The sequence below is a fragment of the Saccostrea cucullata genome, unplaced genomic scaffold (assembly GCF_032062105.1).
Source record: "Saccostrea cucullata isolate Sc308-1 unplaced genomic scaffold, CSIRO_AGI_Scuc_v1 ctg83, whole genome shotgun sequence".
Classification (NCBI taxonomy): domain Eukaryota; kingdom Metazoa; phylum Mollusca; class Bivalvia; order Ostreida; family Ostreidae; genus Saccostrea; species Saccostrea cuccullata.
The window spans coordinates 360001-385000 of NW_026929751.1; the positions used below are offsets into that span (position 1 = coordinate 360001).

Genomic DNA, 25000 nt, shown 5'->3' on the forward strand with positions numbered 1-25000 from the left:
ATTAAGATAATTTTCTTCAAAAGGACGGTAATTGTATTCTAACAACCAAACTGTATTACAAACGAGATAGCTTTAACTTTTCATTTGTCAACTTCCCTTACTTATGCAGCAATATAACTTCATCAACTGCATTCGCGCGGTTTTCATCACTCAGTTATTTCGATACGCAAGAGTATATATATAGAGTATTTATATGAAACATTTTTAAAACGAAGTAAGTTATTGACAAACAATTTGCTGAAACAAAAAAATCAGCAGTCTCCTTTAAAGTCATCATTTTGTAAGTATTATGGTCATTTTAATTACCTTGTCATCAAATAAATTTTATCAGTCAAATGCTGACTGGTGTTTTCATACTTATTGTTAGACTGTTATTTACACACTGAATTGTGGTTGGATTTTTTCCCGTTACTTTCCAAATTGTGACAAGGAGAGCACATTTTATCGCAGATCGAGATTTTGGCCCCAAAAAAATCTTTCATTGTTTAATGGCCTTATGTAAATACTAATTAAATTTTAAACGGATCACGAGTTATATAGGTATTTTTAAGAATATACAGCTACATACATGTGTATTTCGATTGTTTAAATATATATGTGTCAACGATGATTCCTTAAACATGTGACGATTCAAGGTAGCTCAGTGTACTTGAAACGTGATCAGGAGGTCCTGATTTCGAATCTCGACCGCGACTGACCTGGGTCGATAAAAAAAGGGGAGTCAGCCGTTCCTTTGTTCCGCGCCAGGGACTTAAAGTAAAAGTTGCAGGTCCCGTGCCACGACAGGCGTTGGCAAGATAAAGATTCCGCAATGCTCAATTGCCCTAGGTGCCGAGGAGAATTAAAAATTTGAAGTCCTTTACCGGTTTATGGTGACGTTTCTACATAAGTGAAAAATTCTCAAAAGTGACGTAAACAATATACCATCAATCAATCACCAATCTTATAATATACATATGTGAATGATGATTCACAATACAAATGTATCTAAAAATGACTTTTTAAAAATTTAAACATAAATTTGATTTCACGACTTACCAGAACGGTCAATTATAAAAACAAATTCACACGGCACGTTTGTGTCCAAGTCTTTGAATTCTGGAGAAAAGTTAATCATCAGTACATCCGTCGATAAAAATGGTTCTGTAAGAAACAATGAACAAACAAATGAAAGTGGTCTTTGAATTAGGAAAAGAGATTGGTGAATAAAATTGGCGAATTAAATTTATATTTTCTTACTTTTGCCGTCTTCCTTTCCTTTCTCTAGCACTGCCCCTGGCTTTTCAAATCCTTTGTAGTGTAAAACAATTGTAAAATCAGATCCATGTTTGAGCTGTTTTGATGATGTCATCTGTAGGACATAAAAATTAAAATCATGGAAAAGTCTGTAGTTATATCCCAAAAACTTTTAATAACCAATATACTCTGTTGGTAAAAATAAATATGGTTAATTAGAACTCAGTTCAAATTGATGAATAGTGTTTTTAAATTAGGTGAATTCCCACCCTTAATGCAATATTTATGCAATTTTTATCTTATAGAACTTATAGAGATCCAGCATCCAAACCAAGGCTGGAAGTTATCATCCCTAGATGTATAATTCGTGCACGAATGATCGTGCAAGATTGGTTAACATAAGGCGTATAGTGACTTGGAAATGAGACTTGCTCTAAAAAAGTTAAAACCTGAAATAAAAACGTTAATCTGCTGAGAGAACGTGGCCATTCTGATGCTAGAACAGCAGCATCTGAAACCTTACCTGGTGCAGGTACAAATTACATATTATGAGCATCTTCAATGCATCTCTGATGTAAATGAAAATCTGCACCAAAACTGTGACCTGGGACACCGACAACGATGACTAGGGTAGTACACTTCAGTACGCATATATCTTTTCTAAAAATATGCGTAAAAAGGAACTGTTGTGACGAGTCCATACCTTATTAACGATTTTATCTGCAACCACATCAAACTCCATCTTGTTCTCGGAAACTATAAGGCTTTTACCACCATCTACTACAGCATCCAAATTCAATGTAAAGTCTGAGCAGTATATAATTCCATTATCACTTTCGGTTGTTTTACATGTTGTCATTGTTGTGTCAGTCTCCTCTGAATTAGATTCGTCTTTTGATGCTTCAAAATGAAGAATATACAAAGAGATATATCCCAGTGCAATTGATGACAGTGGTATCCTTTTTTACCATGAGTTTTTATTTAGAAATAAAAGGCATTAAATTATTAAGCATGATGTGATTTATAGTTTCGAATTACTTTTTAAAAAAGGTCCAGAGAAAATAAAAAGTGAGGAATAATGTTACAGTTATATAACATTGCTTTAGCGTAATGGGTTTGAAGCAGTTCATTTTAATATGATAAATTTAACTAGATATGTATACATACATCGCTGTTTGTAATCTTCAACCTATTTATTTTCACTTTACTAATTTTTAGACATCCCATTGATCTTTAAATTTACTCAGTATATATAAAAACAACCTAGAGGGAGAAAATATTCTCTCAGACTTACAACAGTCAGGAACGTATCTTGGATTGAGAACTGTTGGCAACATAAATGTCCCTGTTTTATCAGAGGACAAATCCAGCTCCATTGCGTAAGCAAATGTGAGTTTGGCTGCTTTCCTGGCCGGGAGATTTCCGAGTTTGAGACGAAATATATCTCCAGCGTTGTCATCTTCTCCCATGTACATTGCAGTATGGCCAGAAGCAACGGCATCTTGGTACGTCTCTTTTGCCTTAGACAAAAATATATATTTTCTAATGTTTTTTTTAGAGAATCAAATGAATGTTCGGGAAAATATGAAGCCCTCTTGGAATATGAAATTTCTTGGCTGAAAGTCATATTTCCCATAATATCATGCAACTAATGTATATTAACACAGTGTATGGATTTTAAATAAAATAAATGTATGTTAACCTGTGATTTCTCTTGAACCTCTGCTACAATGGTTCTACCGTCTATCTCAGCTTCAAACTTATAAACAGCTGCCTCGGAGTCCAGTGGGAAGACAAACTCTGTCTCAATGTTCTCGTTCGAGTCGTTAACATAATGAAGGTCAGAGGTCACGTTGGCGACTAAGCCATGGATTGCCACCTGAATGTTGGTTTTCTTAAGCGGAACTGTAAATAATTGATTTTCAATCAGGAAAGAACAAAAATAATCATAGTATCTCGCATGATATTCTGGTTGGATTTGATTTTTGTGTAAAACTCGATCAAGTATAAAAAACACAAACATAACGAATTAAATAAAAATCATTATGCAACTACAGCGTGTACAAATCATCAACAGTTCCTTCTTGTCAATGTTTTTACATCACCATCAATGTTTTACACTGATTAATATAGGAATCATGTTCATTTTACTTTAACATTCTGATGCAAAACCAATTGTGACGTCACAATTGTGGGATATTATACAATATTTGCTATTTTTGAGGTCAACACTATGAATTAACCACCTTAGAAGTAAAATATACACCGAAGTCGAATGGTGAAGTGTATATTGTACATGTATAAACTAAACCCTTGTATTGATTTAACAAGAGGCCCAGGGGCCACATCACTCACCTGAGCAACCAACTAGGTTAAAGCAAAAAGCAGTTCATTATTGAAAAGTTAAAATATATTACAAAATTGGGTTCTAGGGAGGATAGGGTGGGGTATTTTAACAAACTTAAATCTACACTTTCTAAGAACGCCTTTGAGTTAATATGATACACAATGGCTTTATTGTTTTGATCCACTTTAATGATGCTTTTAAATTAATTTTTTCTCATGAACATTTTTTTTCTCATGTGTTCGTATATAAAACTCTGATACCCCATTATGACCCCTCTCTAACCCCTGGGGTCATGATTTGAACAAACTTGAATCTAAACTACCCAAGAATGCTTCAATATAACTATGACCAATCACAACTTTGTTGTTCTCAAGAAGAAGAATTATCAAAAAAATTCTATATAACCTTCTTTGAACAAATGGTCCCACCCATACCCATGGGTCATGGTTTGAACAACCTTGAATCTTCACCTACAGAGGATGCTTCAATATAACTATGATCAATCATGGTTTTGTTGTCTTTGAGAAAAAGATTATTAGAAAATTTCCTATGTTTTCCTATGTTAAAATTTGATTCCCTCTTTGTGGCTTCTCCCTACCCCAGGGGGGCATTATTTTAACAAACTTGAATCTTCAGTAAGAGAGGGTGTTTCTTCATGTGTTTCTTCCTTTCTGGCCCACTGGTTCTTGAGAAGAAGCTTTTTAAAGATTTTTTTAATGTATTTCTAGGTTAAACTGTGATTCCACATTATGGCCACACCCTACATACAGGGGACATAATTTGAGCAAACTTCAATTTTAACTACCAGATGATGATTCTACATGCGTTTCATCTTCCCTGGTCCTTTGGTTCTTGAGAAGAAGATTTTTTAAAAGATTTCTCCAATGTATTCCAATTTTGAACTCTGATACCCCGATTGTGGACCCATCCTATACCCGGGGATCATGATTTGAACAAACTTGAATCTAAACTACCCAAGAATGCTTCAATATAACTATGACCAATCACAACTTTGTTGTTCTCAAGAAGAAGAATTATCAAAAAAATTATATAACCTTATTGAACAATTGTTGTCCCACCCATACCCATGGGTCATGGTTTGAACAAATTTGAATCTTCACCTACATGAGGATAATTCCAATATTTATGATTCATGGTTTTGTTGTGGTTTTGAGAAAAAGATTTTAAAAAATTCTCCTATGTTTTCCTATGTTAAAATTTGATAACGAATGTGGCTTCTCCTACCCCCGAGGATCATGATTTGAACAAACTTGAATTTACACTGCATGAGGTTGCTTATACATAAGTTTCATCTTTCCTCGCCCGCTGGTGTTTGAAGAGAAGATTTTTTTAAAAAGAAATATTTTTTTTATGTATACCTAAGTTAACCTCCACATAAATGAATACCACACCCAAGAATACTTTGTGGCAAGTTTGGTTGAAATTGGTCCAATGGTTCCTGAGAAGAAGATGAAAATGTGAAACGTTTACAACAACGACGACAGACAACGGACAAATTTTGATAAGACCTTCGATCGGCTCAGGTGTGCTAAAACAGCAATAAGCGTTTTATAATGTGATTCAATAATTGAATGCGTATAAATTTAGGTCCCGTGTCACAGTAGGTATTCCCACGAAAAAGATCCCTCACTGCTCAATAACCTTGAGTGCCGAGTATAGGTAAACAATTGTGGCTCTCCACCGACAAGTGGTGGCATCTCCATAAGAGTGAAAAATTCTCGAGGGGGACGTTAAACAACAAACAATCAATAATTGAATGATACAAACTCGTCCAGAATTTAATGTCATCTACTTGTTAACATTTATTCGGGTCCTTACCAAACGCAATGAGAGAAACACGATTTAAAAAATTTTTTGATTTTATATATATATATATATATATATATATATATATATATATATATATATATATATATATATATATATATATATATATATATATATATATATATATATATATATAAATTGGAAAAATTTTGAAAGAGGCACTGTTCTTATCATAATTATACACTAATTATTTTTAAATAAATACAAAGTTCTGAAGAAAAAAATGCATTTCTCTCATGTAACCAGTTAGGTCCAAGGACCCAACAGGAAGCACAAATATCAAAATTGTAAAATTTTTGTTTCATCATAATTTAAATTGTGAATACCAAAGAGCCATTAAATTCAAATATATATATATATATATATATATATATATATATATATATATATATATATATATATAATATATATACAACAACTCTTAAACTAACATAACTGCCCTAAGTGAAGAAAGAAAAATATTCAAAGAACAATGAAATTCACTATATAATGGAGACCCCACCCTAACTCCAGAACACCTGACCCAGGGGCCATGAAATTGACAATTTTGGAAGAGGCATCCTTCCTAATCATAACTATGTTAATAGTTCATTGGTTCTAATACAGCAGTGCAGTGAACAGCGCGCAAAGAATCAATGTATTTTTAGGCTATATAATCAATCCCAAAAACTTGCTTTCGATGCCGATGAAATTCACAATTTTGAAAGAGGTACGCTTCATCATAACTATGTACTATTATTTTGTTTAATCACTGAAAATAGAAGTTAGATACAGTTATATATAATCAACAAAGGTAACACTAGAACCCCCCGGGCTGGGGCCATAAAATGTAAATTTTAGTGAATTTCTATGTGCTTTCTATATATATATATATATATATATATATATATATATATATATATATCACTATATAATCAATAGAACCCAGCCTAACACAAAAAGCTCAGGTGTGCTAAAACAGCAATAAATGTTTTATTAAATATTTCAATAATTGAATGCGTATAAACAAAGAAGTCCCGAATAAATGCATTTTCACTATATATTTACACCAGAAAAAAGATCACAATTTTCACTGCTCAATAACCTTTAGTTTGCCGAGTATAGGTAAAAATGAACTTTTACTCTCCACTACAAGTGGTGGCATCTCCATATGAGTGAAAATTTCTCGAGGGGGACGTTAAACAACAAACAATCAATAATTGAATGATACAAACTTGACTTGAATTTAATGGCATCTACTTGTTTACATTTACTGGGGCTTGTTTACATTTACTCGGGTCCTTACCTAACGTAATGAGAGAAACACGATTAAAAAAAATCAGAACTTTGTATTTATTTAAAATTTTAGATCTTCTTAAGTTGCTATAAAACAATAAAAAGGATCATCTCAGGCTCTTTTATAAGATCGATTTTGAAAGGGGAGCATTATCAGTAAAAATGAAAGCTAAAAAAATTGACCAGTCACATCGTCGGAAACAGACGTTTTTTCTTGCAATCTAGGCCCATCAAAACGACAATACATTCGTTTTCGGAAAATTTGGTTTAACATGGTCGATGAATGTTTTTTTTTTTCTCAAAATCAAAAGAAATAATTACGTTCTGGAGTGAATTGTTTTTAGGAGATCGGTAGCAAGGGAAATGGCTTTTGAAAACTATTTGTATCAATTTGGAATTTCCCAATATATATTTAGATTGATTTAAAGTAAATAAATTCTGTTACACACCTTTTCGGTCAGTTGCAGGTGAATATAATGTACTTGTATTTTTCACATTAAGTCAATATCATAGTATAACAACAAATATTCAATGAGTGATGTCAACGGGATAAATGAGTAAATATGGGATAAATAAGAAATAACAACATAGTACAGAACATTTCAATTATTTCATTACTTGGGACTCTTAAACAAGACCACAATTAAGATATAAACGGTAAATAAAGATAATACCTCAAAGGGAATATCTTAAATGATTAGATACACACGATACAATGTCTGTTAAACATGTGTAACTTACCACATCGATTTTCGGTCAGTGACATAAGTCCATACCTGGATCCACGACTCATGACTGCTAAAGTGGCAACTCACTTTTAACGGTTACAATGCTGAATTAGTAAAGTCAAACTTTCAGTAAAATAAAGAAAATAGGATAACGCTAAAAATAAGCTACACTGTAAGTCTGGTGTGTTTGAATCATTGATATAAATAAATTTAAACTACAAAGATTTTAAAGTAGTCAACAAAACATGCAATTCTATTTTTTCTTTATCTGCTATTTGTGTTACAGTTTAATAAAAAAACGTATTGTACGAAAAGGAAAAGGGTGATCAGTAAGATATAGCAACATAAGCATCTTCAGATCTGATGACAGGAAATAACTACGTGCATCATGAACATTCACATGTCATTATATATTGTGTATTTGGGACTGTCAATCACCCATTTTGATTACAAGTAAAACGTACAAATTATAGATACTTGTGCAACAAGTATTTGTTTGTTACATTCCAGGTGTTTATTATAGGATACAGAAATTAAAGGTTTCCATTAAAAATTATCCATTTGATCAAATATTGATCTTGAATATACATGTATCTATGAAATTTGCTGACCTAATTTGTCACAATAACAATAAATGTTCAAATCATTAAAAGTTTTATATCTCCTTACCTGAACAGTCGACGAATAGGAATTTTTCAAGGAAATCTTTTTTCTTGTCATTTATTTGATAGCTAAATATGATAAACCGTCATCACTTAGGTGTAAATAATGTTAATTTGTGTTACGCACAAAAGGAAAACCCCATCATGTCTAAAAATAGATAAATTACGCAGTACCTTTTCATTTATAATGTTAGGAATAATCAATAGTAAACAGGAAGAAATCCTTTCATATACGAGGTGTGTTCAATAAGTAATGCAATATACCGTGCACCAGTATCATGATAAACATGGAAGCATTTAATTTTTTTACGGTTGAAAAGTTCTACTAAAGAGCTCCTGAACCACAGAAAGAAACTATTTTTTCTATTGTCCTTGCAAAGACATTAAAAACACTGAGCCATATGTGAATAATTTATCTCTGTCAAGAAAATGGGAATGAAAACGTATGTGAAAATTATGCTTTTAATTAATCGCATAACAACTCATATTTAAGATATGATTTTATACGTGAAAAAATATCATAAACGCTGAATACTTTTCAAATGGATTCATTAATTTTAAAGAAAAAGTTGAGAGTTAAAATAAAACAGTCAAACTGGTCTATTGATAGATCGGTGCTGTGTGTCAAATGATATCTGATAGTTTTAGAGAGCATTTTGTTTAGATACTTAACATTAAATCGTCACAACGTTTTGTAGAATTATGACAAAGTAAAATATATTTAACAAATTCTATCAGATACAGGTATTTGTCTGACAGAAAACACACATTAAATGTGCCAGATTGCTCGATAACTGACAACACATATTTGCACTCTTTATACCCAAAAATATATCAATAACACAAAATGTTGAATCAAAGAATTCATTTTATAATGGTGACGAGAAGCAATGGTTCTAAACTTGTTTTATAAGATAACATGTATTTACAGAGGCCCCTTAAACATGTACATATATCAAAATGAAATAATAAAGTAATGGTAACTTTTTTGTTCGAATTTCACTACAGGAAAAATTTAGCAGATTTCCCGCAAAGGAAGTCTAAATATCGATTACCAGGAAAAATTTTTCCTGTACTGACATCGCAGATGCAAATAAGCTTAGAGAAATAAGATTTCCCTAGGAGAAAAATTATTTTCATTGGGGGGAGGGCAGGGAGGTACCGTCAAACAAATGTCAATAAAGAATTTTTAGACAAAATCACATAAGATTTTGTTATCTGGATGTTTAAATGAGTTAAAATGTTGGAGAACACTACTGGAAAATACATTAGAAAAAATATCTAATTTACTTTAAATTTTTGACATGTATTTCGTTTTCTATCAGTGGAATTGGGTAATGAGGTCTTTCTAAATATTACTAGTTTTCCTTTCATGAATGACATTAAAGGAGCTATCAAACTCTTAAAAAAATTATGACTTTTCATCCTTAATTTTAAATTGCATTTTTAACTGTTTACATTCAATGGCGGTGCTCATTACTGTAAGATTACGTCATAATTAGAAGTTGTCAAAATCTGAGGATAACCTCAAAATGACGGAATACCGATGAAAACAAAATATCAAAAAACAACAGCTCAACAAATAGTCACAAAATATAATTTTATGATTAGCATTGATAAATAGTACAATTGATATTGAAGAATTTAGATTTAAAAATATTACTCCAACATATGAAACACACTAAGGAAAATACTTTTCAAATTTAAATGTCAGAACAAAAATTTCTTCAATATTCAAAACAACCAAATTGATTTTTAATTACCACCACATTATTATACTATTTCATAAAAATCATTCCAAAGATAAATTGTGGGATCTAGCAATGACAGGTAGAGATAACACACAGTGATCAAAGGGGCTGGTGGTGTGTGGCCATTTTTAGACGATTTTGATCTCCTTCAGAAGAAGAGTTCCATTTAAAAATATACAAAAATGATAAAATTCTAAAACTAAAATGTTTGAATTTTTCTTTGCCAAATGATAGTTGACAGCTTGAGATATCATACCTAAAAAAATTAAGGTAAATCTGGTGGTTGATTTGTGGGTCCCCTAGCCTCCTTAATCTTACAAAGTTTACAAACAATACTTTTCTGTAAACATGACATAAAACACTCAGGTTCCTAGCTGGGAGAGGTAAGTTCAAATTTTAAAAGTCAACTGTTAGTGCTGAGCACGTTAGCCAAAATACGACCTATTGTTAAAATTATATCATATTTAATTAAATCAAAATTTAATTTTTGCAATAAAAACCTTTAGAATTTTCACCATCAAGTAGGTTTTCTATTATAAAATTTTGTATGCACTCGTTTTATCATATAATATAAGCGTACGTGGTGCATTTTAAATATTTAATATAGTTAGCTCTACACGTTATATACATATATGCATCTTTGGATTTTTTTCATAGATTTTGTTTAATTCTTTTTAAGGCTTTTTAAAATTTATTTCATAAGAATGTCGTTTTCACTGTTTGTGATGTTGAATTTTAAGTTTCCTGTACAAAAAACAAAAGTTCTTGAGCAGTGTTAGCAAACCTTTCCCTCTCTCATTAGCGTTAAGCTATTTCGGTCTTTGAAAAACATTTATGGAACAAAGAATAGGTTTATTTTTTGTCTAGTTTATCTACCATTTTCAAAAATACCTGACTATTAAAACTACTATATAAAGTACTTTTGTATTAAATATAGTCAAGATGAATAGTTGGAAAACAAAATCAATGTATAGGCTACTTGCAATTTTACTATTTTGGACTTCATAAACTGAAATATATTTGATAACTGATAATCCAAGTTATAAATGTACGAAAGCGATTCTTACAGTAATCATCGAGAACTTTGAATCCTTACACTGACAGTATTTTTAAGAATACATGAGAGTTATTGTATTGCATGAACTGTAGCGATATGTAACATACAAGATATGTGTAGTAAAATTTCCACAAAAGGAATGTTATTATCAGGCTGAAATAGCACTGAAGTTACAAAACTGTTAGGTTGATAAAAAAGTCATTGCTTCCTGTACGACATCTTTGCCTTCAACATCTCTTGTCTTCAACCAGTTCAACGCTTTCTCCTCGATCATCTCCCATTCATCTCTTTGTTTCATGAAATACTTTCTCAAAAATGCAATTGCAAGAGCTGTCGTCCAAACATTGACATCCTGTAGGTAATAAAGCATATAATTAAATCTTTAATTATGTGTATGACTTGAATAACCAGATACATACTTATACTTATACTCTCTTTTCTTCAAATTTATTAAGGGTTTGTAACATCATCAGGCATAGAATATAATTTTTCACTAGGTTTGACCTAGTTTTGCTTTGAGAGTAGTTTATATCAAACAGGTGTAACTGTATGCAACTCTTTAACTTTGAACAAAACTTCCAATGTATCGTATATAACAAATTAAAATTACTTTACATTTTATACAATTTACCTGTATCGTTGCAGATGTTTTTATTTCATCATGTAATTTGCCGAGTATTTGTGAGATTTTCTCTGTTAACTCCCAAGATCCGTCAAATTTCTGATTCTCAATCAATTTTAACATCTTCATGGGATGATTTCCTTCAAAGAAAATCATTGTCTTTTGAAAATGAATTTTTAAAAAAATATGTTTGCTACAGAGTTTTATATTTTCACTTCTTTTTTCAATCTAATATATTCTTTAGAGTATTATACAGTTATGGAATGGGTACTCGGGAAATGTCAAATTCATTGTTCCACTCGACAGGAAAAGACTTCCCTCCCTCGGCGGACCTTAAATATTATGTTTCTCGAGTACCCAATCCATAACTGTTTTTCTCCCAACCGAAACAATCATAGAGGTGATTTATTAAACCTGTTATCCAGACATTTTTAAACATACAAGAATAATAAATAACATTTAAATAATCACAAATTCCAATGGTTCAATAGATTGTAAGATTGTATCCAATGCATCTTTACCGAGGACAATAAAATAATTTTTTGAAAAAGAATTTTACTGACATTTCGAAGAATTATCGTTGTAGTATAGTATTAATTTTATATAGAATTATAACAGTAGAGATATAATTGATTACTTTAAAATGAAATTGACTTATTTCTCAACCGAATACATATACAATTGATAAGTATTAATTTTATATAAAAATAAGGGAAATGTCAAACAGCATTAAAGATCAAAAGTCCATAAAACAGTACAAGATATGAGCAGAGCAAATACGGACTTCTAAAACATCAGGGTTGGATCAGGTGCCACGGAGGAGTGAGCATCCCCTACCGACATGTCACTATTATAGATCTTGGTTGTTAGATTACAACTAACGTCGTACCTTTTCAAGAAAATATCTAAATATGAAACAGATGTATCTGACTCTGTGGTATCTTACATCTCAAGCTTACCAGGATTTATCGTATGGACATGGGAATGGAAATAACCATTTTTAATAAACAATACGTCGTCAATATACATAAATGTTGAGTAACGCATAATATTTTGCACAAATTCTGCTCTATATGAATACAAAAATAGGTCTTCTAATAACGGGGCAAAATTGGTACCCATGGGAATTTCAATAGATTTTTGGAAGACCTGATCTCGAAAACAACATATATATTGTCAATCAGAAACTCAAGCATCTTTTTTATGTTAACTTCAGAGTACTTTCCTGTGTATGAGTACAATCAGAATGTTTTTTAACAAAGTAATTTTGCAAATGATCAATGACAAAGTAAGAAATTTATGAGTTCCATTTTTATTGAAAAGGCAGCTGTCGATGATATCAGATATCCTGGACTTTAATCTATCGTGGGAAATTGTTGTTGTTATAAAGTTGAAAAGTCGTACGTTTTTTTCAGCTGTTGATTTTGGTCATATCTTGTGATTTTAAATTGTCCAAAAGTTCCTTGTATCTTTTTAATATCCACATCTGATTTACACCATTTCTAGAATATATTATCGACAGTACTCTAGAAGTTTCTCCTTCACTTCCGTTAATGTCTTAGTGAGGAGTAGAGAAAAAAATTACTGGAATCCGCCATGTATCTTTGTTTGTTAAGATTATTATGAACTTTCGGAATCCAATATATGCGTATATTGTATATTGTAGTTCAAATTCATTTTGGTTCTTTAAGAAATGAAAAATATCCAAAACGGACATGATTTTTAAGAATTTCTTCCTTAGAAAAGGAACTATGAATATAAGATGGATCACCACTTGTAGAATTAAATCCACGTTCTTATAAAATACAATTTATATAACGAGCCTTTCAACCGAAGACAAATGTTGTTACCAGCTTTGTCAGTACGTACTGATCATGTAATCTATATTTTTTTCACTTCTGGATTATTGAATACAAAAGGATAGATGGTTTTCAAATTGCCCAGAATCAGAAAATTATTATTATTAAGCATTAAGAATCAGAAAATTATTATTATTAAGCTCACCTGAGCCGAAGGCTCAAGTGAGCTTTTCTGATCAAAATTTGTCCGTTGTCTGTCGTCGTTGTCGTTGTTGTCGTCGTAAACTTTTCACATTTTCATCTTCTTCTCAAGAACCACTGGGCCAATTTCAACCAAACCTTGTACAAAGTATCCTTGGGTGAAGGGGATTAAAGTTTTTCAAATGAAGGGCCAGGCCCTTTTCTAAGGGGAGATAATTATGAATTAGAGAAAAAATAATGGCATTTTTAAAAAATCTTCTTCTCAAGAACCACTGGGCCAGGAAAGATGAAACTCATGTGGAATTTTCTTCAGGTAGTGTAGATTCAAGTTTGTTCAAATCATGACCCCTGGGGGTAGGGTGGGGCCAAAATGGCCGATCAAAGTTTTACATAGGAATATATAGAAAAAATCTTAAAAAATCTTCTTCTCAAGTACCAATGGGCCAGGAAAGATGAAACTCATGTGGGATCATCCTCAGGTAGTGTAGATTCAAGTTTGTTCAAATCATGACCCCTGGGGGTAGGGTGGGGCCAAAATGGCTGAACAAAGTTTTACATAGGAACATATAGGAAATATCTTTAAAAATCTTCTTCTCAAGTACCACTGGGCCAGGAAAGATGAAACTCATTTCGGATCATCCTCAGGTAGTGTAGATTCAAGTTTGTTCAAATCATGACCCCCGGGGGTAGGGTGGGGCCAAAGTGGCCGATCAAAGTTTTACATAGGAATATAGAGAAGAAATCTTTAAAAATCTTCTTCTCAATAAGCAATTGGCCACGAAAAATGAAACTCATGTGGAATCATCCTCAGGTAGTGTAGATTCAAGTTTGTTCAAATCATGACCCCCGGGGGTAGGGTGGGGCCAAAATGGCGGATCAAAGTTTTACATAGGAATATATAGGGAAAATCTTTAAAAATCTTCTTCTCAAGAACCTTTGGGTCAGGAAAGATGAAACTCATGTGGAATCATGCTCAGGTAGTGTAGATTCAAGTTTGTTCAAATCATGACCCCCGGGGGTAGGGTGAGGCCAAAATGGCGGATCAAAGTTTTACATAGGAACATATAGGGAAACCTTTTAAAATCTTCTTTTCAAGTACTTCAAAGCCAGGCTTCGCTATATTTATAGGGAATCATCCTCAGGTAGTGTAGATTCAAGTTTGCTCAAAACATGACCCCCGGGGGTAGGGTGGGGCCAAAATGGCCGATCAAAGTTTTACATAGGAATATATAGGAAAAATCTTTAAAAATCTTCTTCTCAAGAACCACTGGGCCAGGAAAAATGAAACTCATGTGGAATCATCCTCAGGTAGTGTAGATTCAAATTTGTTCAAATCATGACCCCCGGGGGTAGGGTGGGGCCAAAATGGCGGATCAAAGTTTTACATAGGAATATATAGGGAAAATCTTTAAAAATCTTCTTCTCAAGAACCTTTGGGTCAGGAAAGATGAAACTCATGTGGAATCATGCTCAGGTAGTGTAGATTCAAGTTTGTTCAAAACATGACCCCCGGGGGTAGGGTGGGGCCAAAATGGCCGATCAAAGTTTTACATAGGAATATATAGGAAAAATCTTTTAAAATCTTCTTCTCAAGTACCAATGGGCCAGGAAAGATTAAACTCATGTGGAATCATCCTCAGGTAGTGTAGATTCATGTTTGTTCAAATCATGACCCCCGGGGGTAGGGTGAGGCCAAAATGGCGGATCAAAGTTTTACATAGGAACATATAGGGAGACCTTTTAAAATCTTCTTTTCAAGTACTTCAAAGCCAGGCTTCGCTATATTTATAGGGAATCATCCTCAGGTAGTGTAGATTCAAGTTTGTTCAAATCATGACCCCCGGGGGTAGGGTGGGGCCAAAATGGCCGATCAAAGTTTTACATAGGAATATATAGGAAAAATCTTTTAAAATCTTCTTCTCAAGTACCAATGGGCCAGGAAAGATTAAACTCATGTGGAATTATCCTCAGGTAGTGTAGATTCAAGTTTGTTCAAATCATGACCCCCGGGGGTAGGGTGGGGCCAAAATAGCGGATCAAAGTTTTACATAGGAACATATAGGGAAACCTTTTAAAATCTTCTTTTCAAGTACTTCAAAGCCAGGCTTCGTTATATTTATAGGGAATCATCCTCAGGTAGTGTAGATTCAAGTTTGTTCAAATCATGACCTCCAGTGTAAAATTCAAGCCCCCCCCCCCCAGTTTACTTTCAGTTCTGATCTGATCTGTGTTTTTTCCTAGCCAATTCCTCAGGTGAGCGATGTGGCCCCTGGGCCTCTTGTTCATTAACAGTTTTAACGGCAGATTAATTAGAAAAAAATGTTAAATTGATAAGAGAATTATAATATGTAAAGGTATTCAACTTGTCTATATGATGTGTCCAAATCCAGTGTATTGTTTGATGTTCTTTTAATCCCTCTGTTAAAGAAATAGATACTTAAACCCCAACCTTTAGAAAATTACTATATCTTCCATGACCTGACAACCTCAGTTTTAGTTGAATCGAAGAGTTAGAAATGAGTTTTTGTTAAACAGCTTATTCATAGAATCTGTGTCCCTCGCTTGAAAAAAAGGAAGATCATGCACCGATCGAGAGGGCGTCATAAGGGGATAGGCAAAAGGGGATGGGGACTCTTTAAGAAGGTCGGACTGGATCATGGGGAGTCATGGAATAAATCAAGCTTCTTGATATATTGCCTGGTATTAAAGATTCAACACACAGACAGAATACATTAATTTACGACGTACATCTTTGAACTTTTGACCTTTTAATATAAATAGGAATCTTCCTTGTTCCAAAGGTATTTGTGGTATTAAATTTTACTCAAAGGATAAAAGGTTCGAGATATCGCACAGAAACGAAAGTGTTAAAACACAAATTAGCGAATTTATTACCTTGACATTTGACCTTTCCAACACCTCAAATCAAAAGGGGTCTTATTTAGGCTCTAGGGAGTTGCTACGGAGTTCCAAAAGCTCAAAGAGTTTCTTGAGATTTCGAACAGAATTGAAAGTGTTTTAAATAGACCGAAATACAGTTAGACAACAGACGGACGGACACACAGACCAAGATTAACATCAACCAATCTTAGTAATAGCGTGGGCCAACAAACTTAAAACAAAAGTTACTTTTACACAATGAAAGACAAAGAAATATTCTTCAAATTTATCTAATTTTAAATTAAATAATAACTTTAGCTATATGCTTGAGAAACATGAGAGTTAGGAAGTAGAATGATAAGTTTCAACATCCAATTAAATTGACTTTTAAAAATACATTCAATTTAAATTAAATCTTACTTTTTTCTTTTTTGAACTCGATCGGCACAGAAGGTTTTGGTATGTCAGATCCCTCAAAATCACATTCCGCTTGTATATCAAATACGTCACATATACTATCTTCATATGTTTCTAAAACGAAAAGTTTCATTTCTATTTTTTTTCATAAAACACAGATAGTATAACTATATATTTCATTAAACTTAGATGCACATAGAGTGTGGTCCAACGGCTTTCTTTTTGGAGTACGCCTGAATTATACCGATATAAAGGAGAAACAAGTTTAAATAGGAATGTGCATACGGACGAACAACTAAAGATACCATCAAAAGACTATAATCGCTGCACACCGTCGTAAAAAGATTACATAAGTTGAATGTAGAAAGAGTTCTTTTAAAAACGTACGGTAGCAAAATTCAGGTGGCCACATATGTGAACGAGATTGGTCATTTGCCCGTTTATAGAGGATTTAAGGAGGTTCGATTCTGATGAGCATTTGAGCAGATTTCGGTCTGGGCCTTAATTTCTAAAATTCTGCATCATTTTTAAATTCTAACATTAAATTTGAATTCTATAAAGCAAATTCAACGATACTCAATGAAAAAATAAGAACGCGATTAAATTTTATTAAGTAGGATTAAGCCATGCAGGGACTATATTTTGTGGCGGAAGGTTTTTTCTTTAGCAGAAAATGATCAATTTTTCCCTTTTGAACCATATACAGTACTGTTAATTTTATATTAGCTTTTTCCATACTGGTTGCTCTAAAAGCTCTTTTTTGCAGTGAAATGTGTTATGCTCGGTCTGAAATATCTATTAAATTATTTCTTATGAATTATGACAAATATAGTAAATATATTTTGAAAGTCTAGGAAAAAATTGAGCCAATTTTAACATAAGATTGACCCTTTTTTGGTAATGTTTAAAAATTCACATCACATCCCCTAACTTTTGGTGTTCTTTCCTGAATATTTAAGATAAGTTCGACCTATCTACTTAAATTCAGCAAAAGTTTAAGACTTTTAAATTATTTTCTTTCATATTAAATTTTTAATGCCAGAAAAATCACATTTTGTGAGTGCAGAAAGGTCAAATGATTTATTTTGCAAAGCAATTTGAAACTTTTTCTCAGTCACAATTTTAAAGAAATTTTGATAAACTTATAGTTTTTGTTCCATTCTTTATTTGGATAAAAATATTACAGGGAAAACATTGAAAAACTAATTTTTGATTAAGACACAAATTTCAGTGCAAAAAGGTCATAATAAATGTACTGCATCGCCAAAAGAAGCATATTGACCCCCAATTTTTGATTTGATTTTTAATTAAGCTATGTATGTAGAAACTATAAATATACTTGACAAAATAGTTTAAGACTCTATATATCAGGAGCCGACCTCGTAAAGGGGAACTCGAACGTGTGTTTATTATCATAACATAAATTGGAATATTTAGTTTACTTAACGGAATATCAATTCGAAGTTTGACATTTCAAAATAGATACTGATGAAAAATGTGAAAAGGAATCATTTAAAAAATTTTAAGGACGCAGTCCTCATTTTTTGTCTTTTTAGATAAATTGTCCACAATATTTTTTCAGACACTCTTCGTAGAAGAATGCAACAAGAAGCAGTTAAACTAATATATATATATATTATCTTAACTGCAATATCATTCCATGAAATTGTGTAATCCTCACTTAATTCTGTAGGTTAATTCTGAAGGTATATATTCACCTTGTTTTCAGTTTTGTAGTTTAAGCGGACTAAAATGTATTATTTCAATTCTTATTGCCTCTCATTTCCTTTTTAATTCATCACGGCACGGTTTGATAACCTGTTTTAGTTTATTAAATAAATAATAAAATGAAATAATACGCATTATTTGTAACATCCAACTACAAATATTATTGGAATCTTAATGCTTAAAGATTAAATCATCTGAAATTTTCAACGTAGTTTTCTTACAAAGGGTTGAACGCTGTCTGATTTGTGCAAATTTTTAGTTCAATTAAAGACCTCTTGTCACCGTTTTCATATTATTTTTTAATGTTGTTTTTTTCATGTTTGACTTGAATCAATATTTATAAATCTTCAAGCATTTCCTGTAATTCTCTTGAACAAAAAGCTGACTATCGTACTCGAACAACAAACGGCTGTAAAGTTAAACGTTTATTTTGGAAATTCTTTTGTAGTAGTATAAAATAATCTGTACGGGGTTTATGAAGACAAAAGCTTTGCCAGAAGTTAAGTCATTAATTGCATTGATTTTTTTAGTGAAGGAAGAGAGATGTTTAAATTTGATGTATGTTCTGTTATCCAGTGAAGTAAGCTGGGGAAGAGATGCGTCCTTAGTTGAGCAATCTGATATAAAAGATCGCCAATTTGACAGTTAGAAAAATAGTTAAATATCTTAACAATATCATAAATATCATTTACTTTATCTGAAAAAGGACATCCTTAACAACCCATACTATTGCCGAGATTTGGTTATTTCTGACAAATGGACTGCTTTAAAAAATAACTTACATGGTAAGAAATATGAGTCAGCGCAAGTACGCAGCAATGCATGTGACGTAACCGCCAAGATCACGTGTGGAAAGAACAGTTGTAGATGCACATTAAAATCGAAGAGAACTACTTAAAAAAATGAAACCCCATATCATTCCATTTTTTGAAATAATTCAATTTGTTCGCGAACTTTTTGATCACCCCTCGGATACTCTATATAGCCCCGTCTTAGCACTAGAACCCCTAACTCTAGGGTCATGAATTTCACAATTTTGGTAGAGGACTCAAAGTTTATTACAATCATGCCAATAATTTGTCTGCTTGATGACTAGGAGCAAAGACGATTTTTACAGATTGCAATAAATGCAATAATTTGACTGATTTTGGTTCCATCTCTTAGGCCCCAGAGGAACCATGAAATTTAAAATTGTTGCTCTCCTTCATCCGTTAATGCCATGCACGGATCTAGAGGGGGGTCATGGGGGGGGGTCAGTACCCCCCCCCTGGAATTTACCAGGTTAAAAATGTATATACTTAAACAAAAAAAAAAGTTACCAAGGACCCCCCTTGGAAAACGCAGACCCCCTGGTAAACGCGAATATGTGTGGAATGGTTATGAAAAGTGAAAGATTTGTGGCAATAGAAGTCACCACTATCCCCCCCCCCCCGAAATAGGTTTTTGACGTTAGGGCGAGTTTTTGTTTTTGTTTGTTTGTTTTTTTTTGCTTGTCAAGAAATTTCTGGGTTTAGATTTTTTTTGACTGAGGTGGGCCCCTCCCCCCCCCCCCTGGAAAAAATTTCTGGATCCGCGCCTGAATGCTATATGTCAAACTTGGTTAAGCCGTTTTAGAGAAGTTGAAAATGTTCAAAAGTAAACTCATGACGGAAAACGGATGAAAATAGGTAGCAATAGATCACCTGAGTGAATAAGGTGACCTAAAACACATTTTTATACTAATCAAACAGCTGTGAGAAAAGGCCATCATATTCTGCGGGAATAAATACTTTTTTCATATGTACTTTAAAAATTTATTAAATAATAAAAAATCACCATGTTGTGCGGGAAGATTATTTTCAAGTAGCAAACAATCTTGAACCCCATTTTACGTACCCCTGAGAACCATATTTAAAAAGAACAAGAGGCCCATGGGCCACATGAGTACATTACCTAGGAAAAAACGCAAATAATTTCTGTATTGAAAAGTTTACAGGGGGAGGGGTTGAATTTTATACTACTTGAAGATGCCTTTATATTAATATAACATATAACTTTGCTGTTCTTGAGAAAAAAAAATTTTTAAGATTTTTTAAAACAGATTTTCTTCCTTATTTATTACTACTTACTAACAATTTGATCCCCCATTTTGGCCCCTCCCTACCCCAAGGGGTCATGATTTTAGCAAATTTTAATTTTTACTACATGAGGATGCACTCATGGCAATATACATGTAACTAAACATAGCTTTTCTGTTCTTTAAGAGATTTTTTTCCTTTTTTCCATCTGTTTTCTCATATAAAATCTTTGATCTTCCATTGTGTACCCACTAATCCCCTGGGGCTTTTGATTTAAACAAACTTGAATCTACACAACCAGAGGATGCTTCCATATAAATATTACTAATCATGACTTTGCTATTCTTGGGAAGAAGATATTTAAAGGTTTTTTTTCTATTTATTTCCTTTTAAAACTTGATCCCCCCTTGTGGCTTCACCCTGCCTCCGGGGTCATGATTTGATCAAAATTGAATCTACACTACCTGAGGATGATTCAACATGAGTTTATCTTTCCTGGCTCAGTTGTTCTAGAGAAGAAGACTTTTTAAAATAATGACATTAATTTTTCATTAATTCGCTTTTATCTCCACTTGGAAGAGGGCGTGACCTTTCATTTAAAAAAAAAACCCGAATCCCTTAAAGGCAGAGATTTTAAGCACCGCCTTCAAAAACCTGGTCTGGGTAGCCCTGTCAATCAAGGGAATGAAGGTTCATCACTGGATGCTGGAACTCGATTAACATTTACTTACTGGTCCCTGTGTACATCCTGTACACCTTGTATGGCACTCGTGGGGACCTTCAAATTAACTTTTGATACTTTGATGTTTACCGAACATGGTATAGAGAAACTGTGTCACTATGGAAATTTTTAGCTTAATAATATATGAAAATTAAATATACCTTTAGTATTTAAAGGATTATTATATACATGTACATGTAATATACATTTTTAAAAAACATTATAAACTTTGGTACATAAAAACTTTTTTTCGAATGCAATTTGATATTAAATTATGCTTAACAGAAAACCTAAAGTGGAAATATTACTGATCAAGTATAAATCAACACTGTGTTAATAAATTAGATTTAAAAAATATATTTATGTTTCTATCATGTCTAATTTGGTCGTTACTGGAATAGTCTTTTTTTAATTAACACATACACTAGCATCTAAAAAAAATTTGTTTAAATAATTGAATTTATATTATGATATCATAATTAATTTTTTAAATGGGTAGGTCTGTTATCAGAAAATCCAAAATTAAATCTATATCGATTATTCAGAAAAAAAACTTTACTTATAACTTTTCACTTCTAATTTAAAATTGTCTCATATTCCCCAATGCAGGTAATGTTTGACACCTGGGGGTATTCCACTGTGTATTAAATCACTTCCTGGGTAAAGGGATTGGGAGAAGATAACCACAGGTAGACTGCTAGCCCCCAAGGCATTCACATCTGTACAAATTAAGCCCTTCCCTCACCTGGAATTTACCACCCGGTGAAAATTCTTTGCCTTTAACACAAGAATACTCTGTACCAAGTTTGGTCGAAATTGGCACAGTGGTTCTTGAGAAAAAAATAAAAATGTGAAAAGTTTATTACAGAGACGCATTGACGACAGACAACGAACAAATTTTGATCAAAAAAGCCTGCGTGAGCCTTCGGTGCAGGTGAGCTAATAAAAAAAAATTATTTTAAAAAAAAGTATTATGAAGTCTTGATGTCTTTAGTACATGTACATGGAGTTTTAGTTCTTTGGACATTCAAAATTCTTTTTTTTTCAAAATTTTATACGGTTAATATGAATGCACTTTAAAAATAGATATATATTTTTTCAAAGTGCGTTAACTTGGTCCTAAATTTAACGCAATCAAAAAAATTCAACGTGCATAATTTTTCAAAGTATGTTATAACAAAGCATTTAAGGATCTTGCGAGAAACAAGTATATGCAAGAATGATTTAAAATCTTATTTTTAAATTGAAGAATGCTGGGAAAATATGCAAGATTCAACTGGAAGTCACCTTATTTAAAAATATTGGTGAGGTTTAGTTTTATCACATCATTACGAGGGTCATTCAAAAAATAAGTAGACAATATTCATTATGGCCATATAATAATAACAAGGATATAGATCAACACATTTTCGTTTATAAAAACATTTATTTGGTCGAAGAATGAAATTTTATTCCATTTGATTAAAGAGATCTCTTTTTAGCCAATTTTAAAGCAACATTTTTTGTTTCCACGGAGCACGGTAAACCAACATTGTAACGTCAAAAACAACGTCGAGAAGGTTTCTCAAAATTACTCTACTTTTTAATTTCACACAAGGTTTGTAGCGTCTTCTCTATTCATAAAAACGTATCCATAATACTTACCACCTACATTTGTAGTTTGCTAACTAATTTGAACTAGATTGTCAGTGTTTTAAAATTCTTTAACGCGTTACAATTTTAGTTCAGCAACAGTGAAGCGACCATCACGTTTAATAACTCTTTTAACAAAATTTTAATCTATTACCTGTTTCTTTGCAGACCATCCATCGCCCGATTCAAACTCGTTACCACTCCAAAATTTTCCATTTTATACAAAAACACGGCTTATTTTTCATACATTTCCTGGTTTATACATAATTTTGTAAGTTTGTTAAAGACATTTCCCGAATGCAAAGCAAGATTTTATTGCTACTCGCTGCTCCATGACGTCCTCCAACGTCATAGTTTTTTAATCAAGTTCATATGTATTGAGAACTGATATCTTTTAATCGGAGCCATACCATATATATTATACTGTACATTAATTGATAGCATTTTAAGTGATACAGCAAGGCTTAATTTAAACGTGTAAATTTTATTTTGTTTCAGCTCCATTTATTAGAGGTATGGCTGCAGACACTAAAAAGTAAAAATTTGTAAATTACTCAGCTTTGACGATGCCCCATTACCCCATTTTTGCCGTTCTAAATCTTTGATAATTTTCATTACTTTGAAGATATATTCTAATTTTTTACTCAAATTATTCGAATTGATTGTTAAATATGTGTACTAAATTTTGATGTTATATGACGTTTAATAAAAAAAAATGTTATGAAAAAGTCTAGGAACTTTTTGAATGACCCTCGTATATTTTAATGTGTCAAAATTAAAATTAAAAGAATCCGAGAAAACAACTATGAAAGTAAGACTACCTCGCGTTATGTGTATGTATAAAAGATTACCTCGCTGTTCAAGATCGGGAATCCCAATGTCCAAATAACATGACTTTTTGTCCATGCGGCGAGATCCCCGTGTGAACGCGTACGGTGACATCATCTGCTCATCTAAAATATCTTTAAACATAAACATATCCAAAGCGATATAAGAATAATTAATTTTATTTGTCAATAAAGAATTTTAACTTGTCTGTTCTACAAGCTGAAAAAAAAATATTTAAACTAACTTGAACGAAAATTTGCCACTTTCCCCATGAGTCCTTGTGCAGAATTACACTTTGGTGTAAAAAACATGACTTTTTGTCCATGCGGCGAGATCCCCGTGTGAACGCGTACGGTGACATCATCTGCTCATCTAAAATATCTTTAAACATAAACATATCCAAAGCGATATAAGAATAATTAATTTTATTTGTCAATAAAGAATTTTAACTTGTCTGTTCTACAAGCTGAAAAAAAAATATTTAAACTAACTTGAACGAAAATTTGCCACTTTCCCCATGAGTCCTTGTGCAGAATTACACTTTGGTACGGCATAATGTGAAAGTCCAGCACATAAATTAAACTTAGAGCTCTTCTTGTACGACTTTGTCGAGGTCATCTGCATCGGTATATATTTTCCTACAATCTCTTTGCTCTCTCTATCTACACCGACAAACGCCGTGTGTTTGCACGTTACATTGACTTCTGTACTTAATGCCACCATCAAACTCTCTGAAATCGAAAGAAAATATTCTGAAATTTAAAAGAATTTTAAGGTGCCTTAATATATACTGGCACGCAAAAGAAACGCAACACCCTACTTTAAGGGGGAATAATTCTGTGAAGTAAAGAATTTTGTATCTTAAAATCATGGATATCAATTTGGTAAACATCGGTGATTTAACGGCTGAACGATTTTCATACCATAACTTCCTTTCGTTTCCCATAACGATGCTAAGGCTTTTTGAAAATGGCTTAAGTACGCATTTCCATTGCTCTAGCTGGAGAATTTCAATGTAAAGGTAATGGAGAATTTGAAAAAACAGGCATTTAAAAATGGCAAAAAATAATACCTTCGCTCAGAACTCAATACTGATGAACCTATTGTATCGTAGAAATTAAGCTGCAATTGTTGCTTAGGGCAGTCTTGCACTTTTTACTTGAATAGCTGGGACGGGGTGTTTTAACAGTCATATGTTACTTAGTAAAGTA

General features: G+C 32.5%; 3 protein-coding genes across 4 annotated transcripts in view; all 3 read right to left on the minus strand.

Moving 5' to 3' along the window:
- LOC134282139 (von Willebrand factor A domain-containing protein 5A-like) overlaps positions 1-8248 on the minus strand; it is a 19765-nt gene extending 11517 nt beyond the window's left edge. The window contains exons 1-7 of one of the 2 annotated variants that reach the window (XM_062764590.1): positions 8104-8248; positions 7448-7538; positions 2939-3141; positions 2531-2756; positions 1940-2136; positions 1240-1351; positions 1039-1143 (exon numbers count right to left, since the gene is read on the minus strand). In XM_062764590.1, coding sequence (XP_062620574.1) covers positions 1039-1143; positions 1240-1351; positions 1940-2136; positions 2531-2756; positions 2939-3141; positions 7448-7499 — 895 coding nt within the window. In that variant the 5' untranslated portion in view covers positions 7500-7538; positions 8104-8248. Of the gene's footprint in view, positions 1-1038; positions 1144-1239; positions 1352-1939; positions 2137-2530; positions 2757-2938; positions 3142-7447; positions 7683-8103 lie in introns of those variants that run through there. The other variant, XM_062764591.1, reaches the window with a different exon arrangement.
- Positions 8249-10536: 2288 nt separating this feature from the next.
- Positions 10537-24073, minus strand: LOC134282140 (von Willebrand factor A domain-containing protein 5A-like). The gene is made up of 5 exons (XM_062764592.1): positions 24034-24073; positions 23813-23914; positions 16827-16937; positions 11536-11666; positions 10537-11256 (listed from the first exon to the last, which is right to left on the minus strand). Exons 1-5 carry the CDS (start codon positions 24059-24061, stop codon positions 11086-11088), a joined length of 543 nt encoding a protein of 180 aa, XP_062620576.1. The 5' UTR covers positions 24062-24073; the 3' UTR covers positions 10537-11085.
- Positions 24074-24275: 202 nt separating this feature from the next.
- LOC134282126 (von Willebrand factor A domain-containing protein 5A-like) overlaps positions 24276-25000 on the minus strand; it is an 8197-nt gene continuing 7472 nt past the window's right edge. Inside the window, exon 5 of the mRNA XM_062764572.1 lies at positions 24276-24520. Coding sequence (XP_062620556.1) covers positions 24276-24520 — 245 coding nt within the window. The remainder of the gene's footprint in view (positions 24521-25000) is intronic.

Excerpts from the sequence above, each read along its gene's own strand:
- LOC134282140 (XM_062764592.1), bottom strand. The coding sequence starts at position 24,061 with ATGGGGAAAGTGGCAAATTTTCGTTCAA. Across the intron at positions 16,938-23,812 it reads TCCCGATCTTGAACAGCGAG|AAACATATGAAGATAGTATA; the intron begins GTAATCTTTTAT and ends TTTTCGTTTTAG. Across the intron at positions 11,257-11,535 it reads AAACATCTGCAACGATACAG|GATGTCAATGTTTGGACGAC; the intron begins GTAAATTGTATA and ends TATTACCTACAG.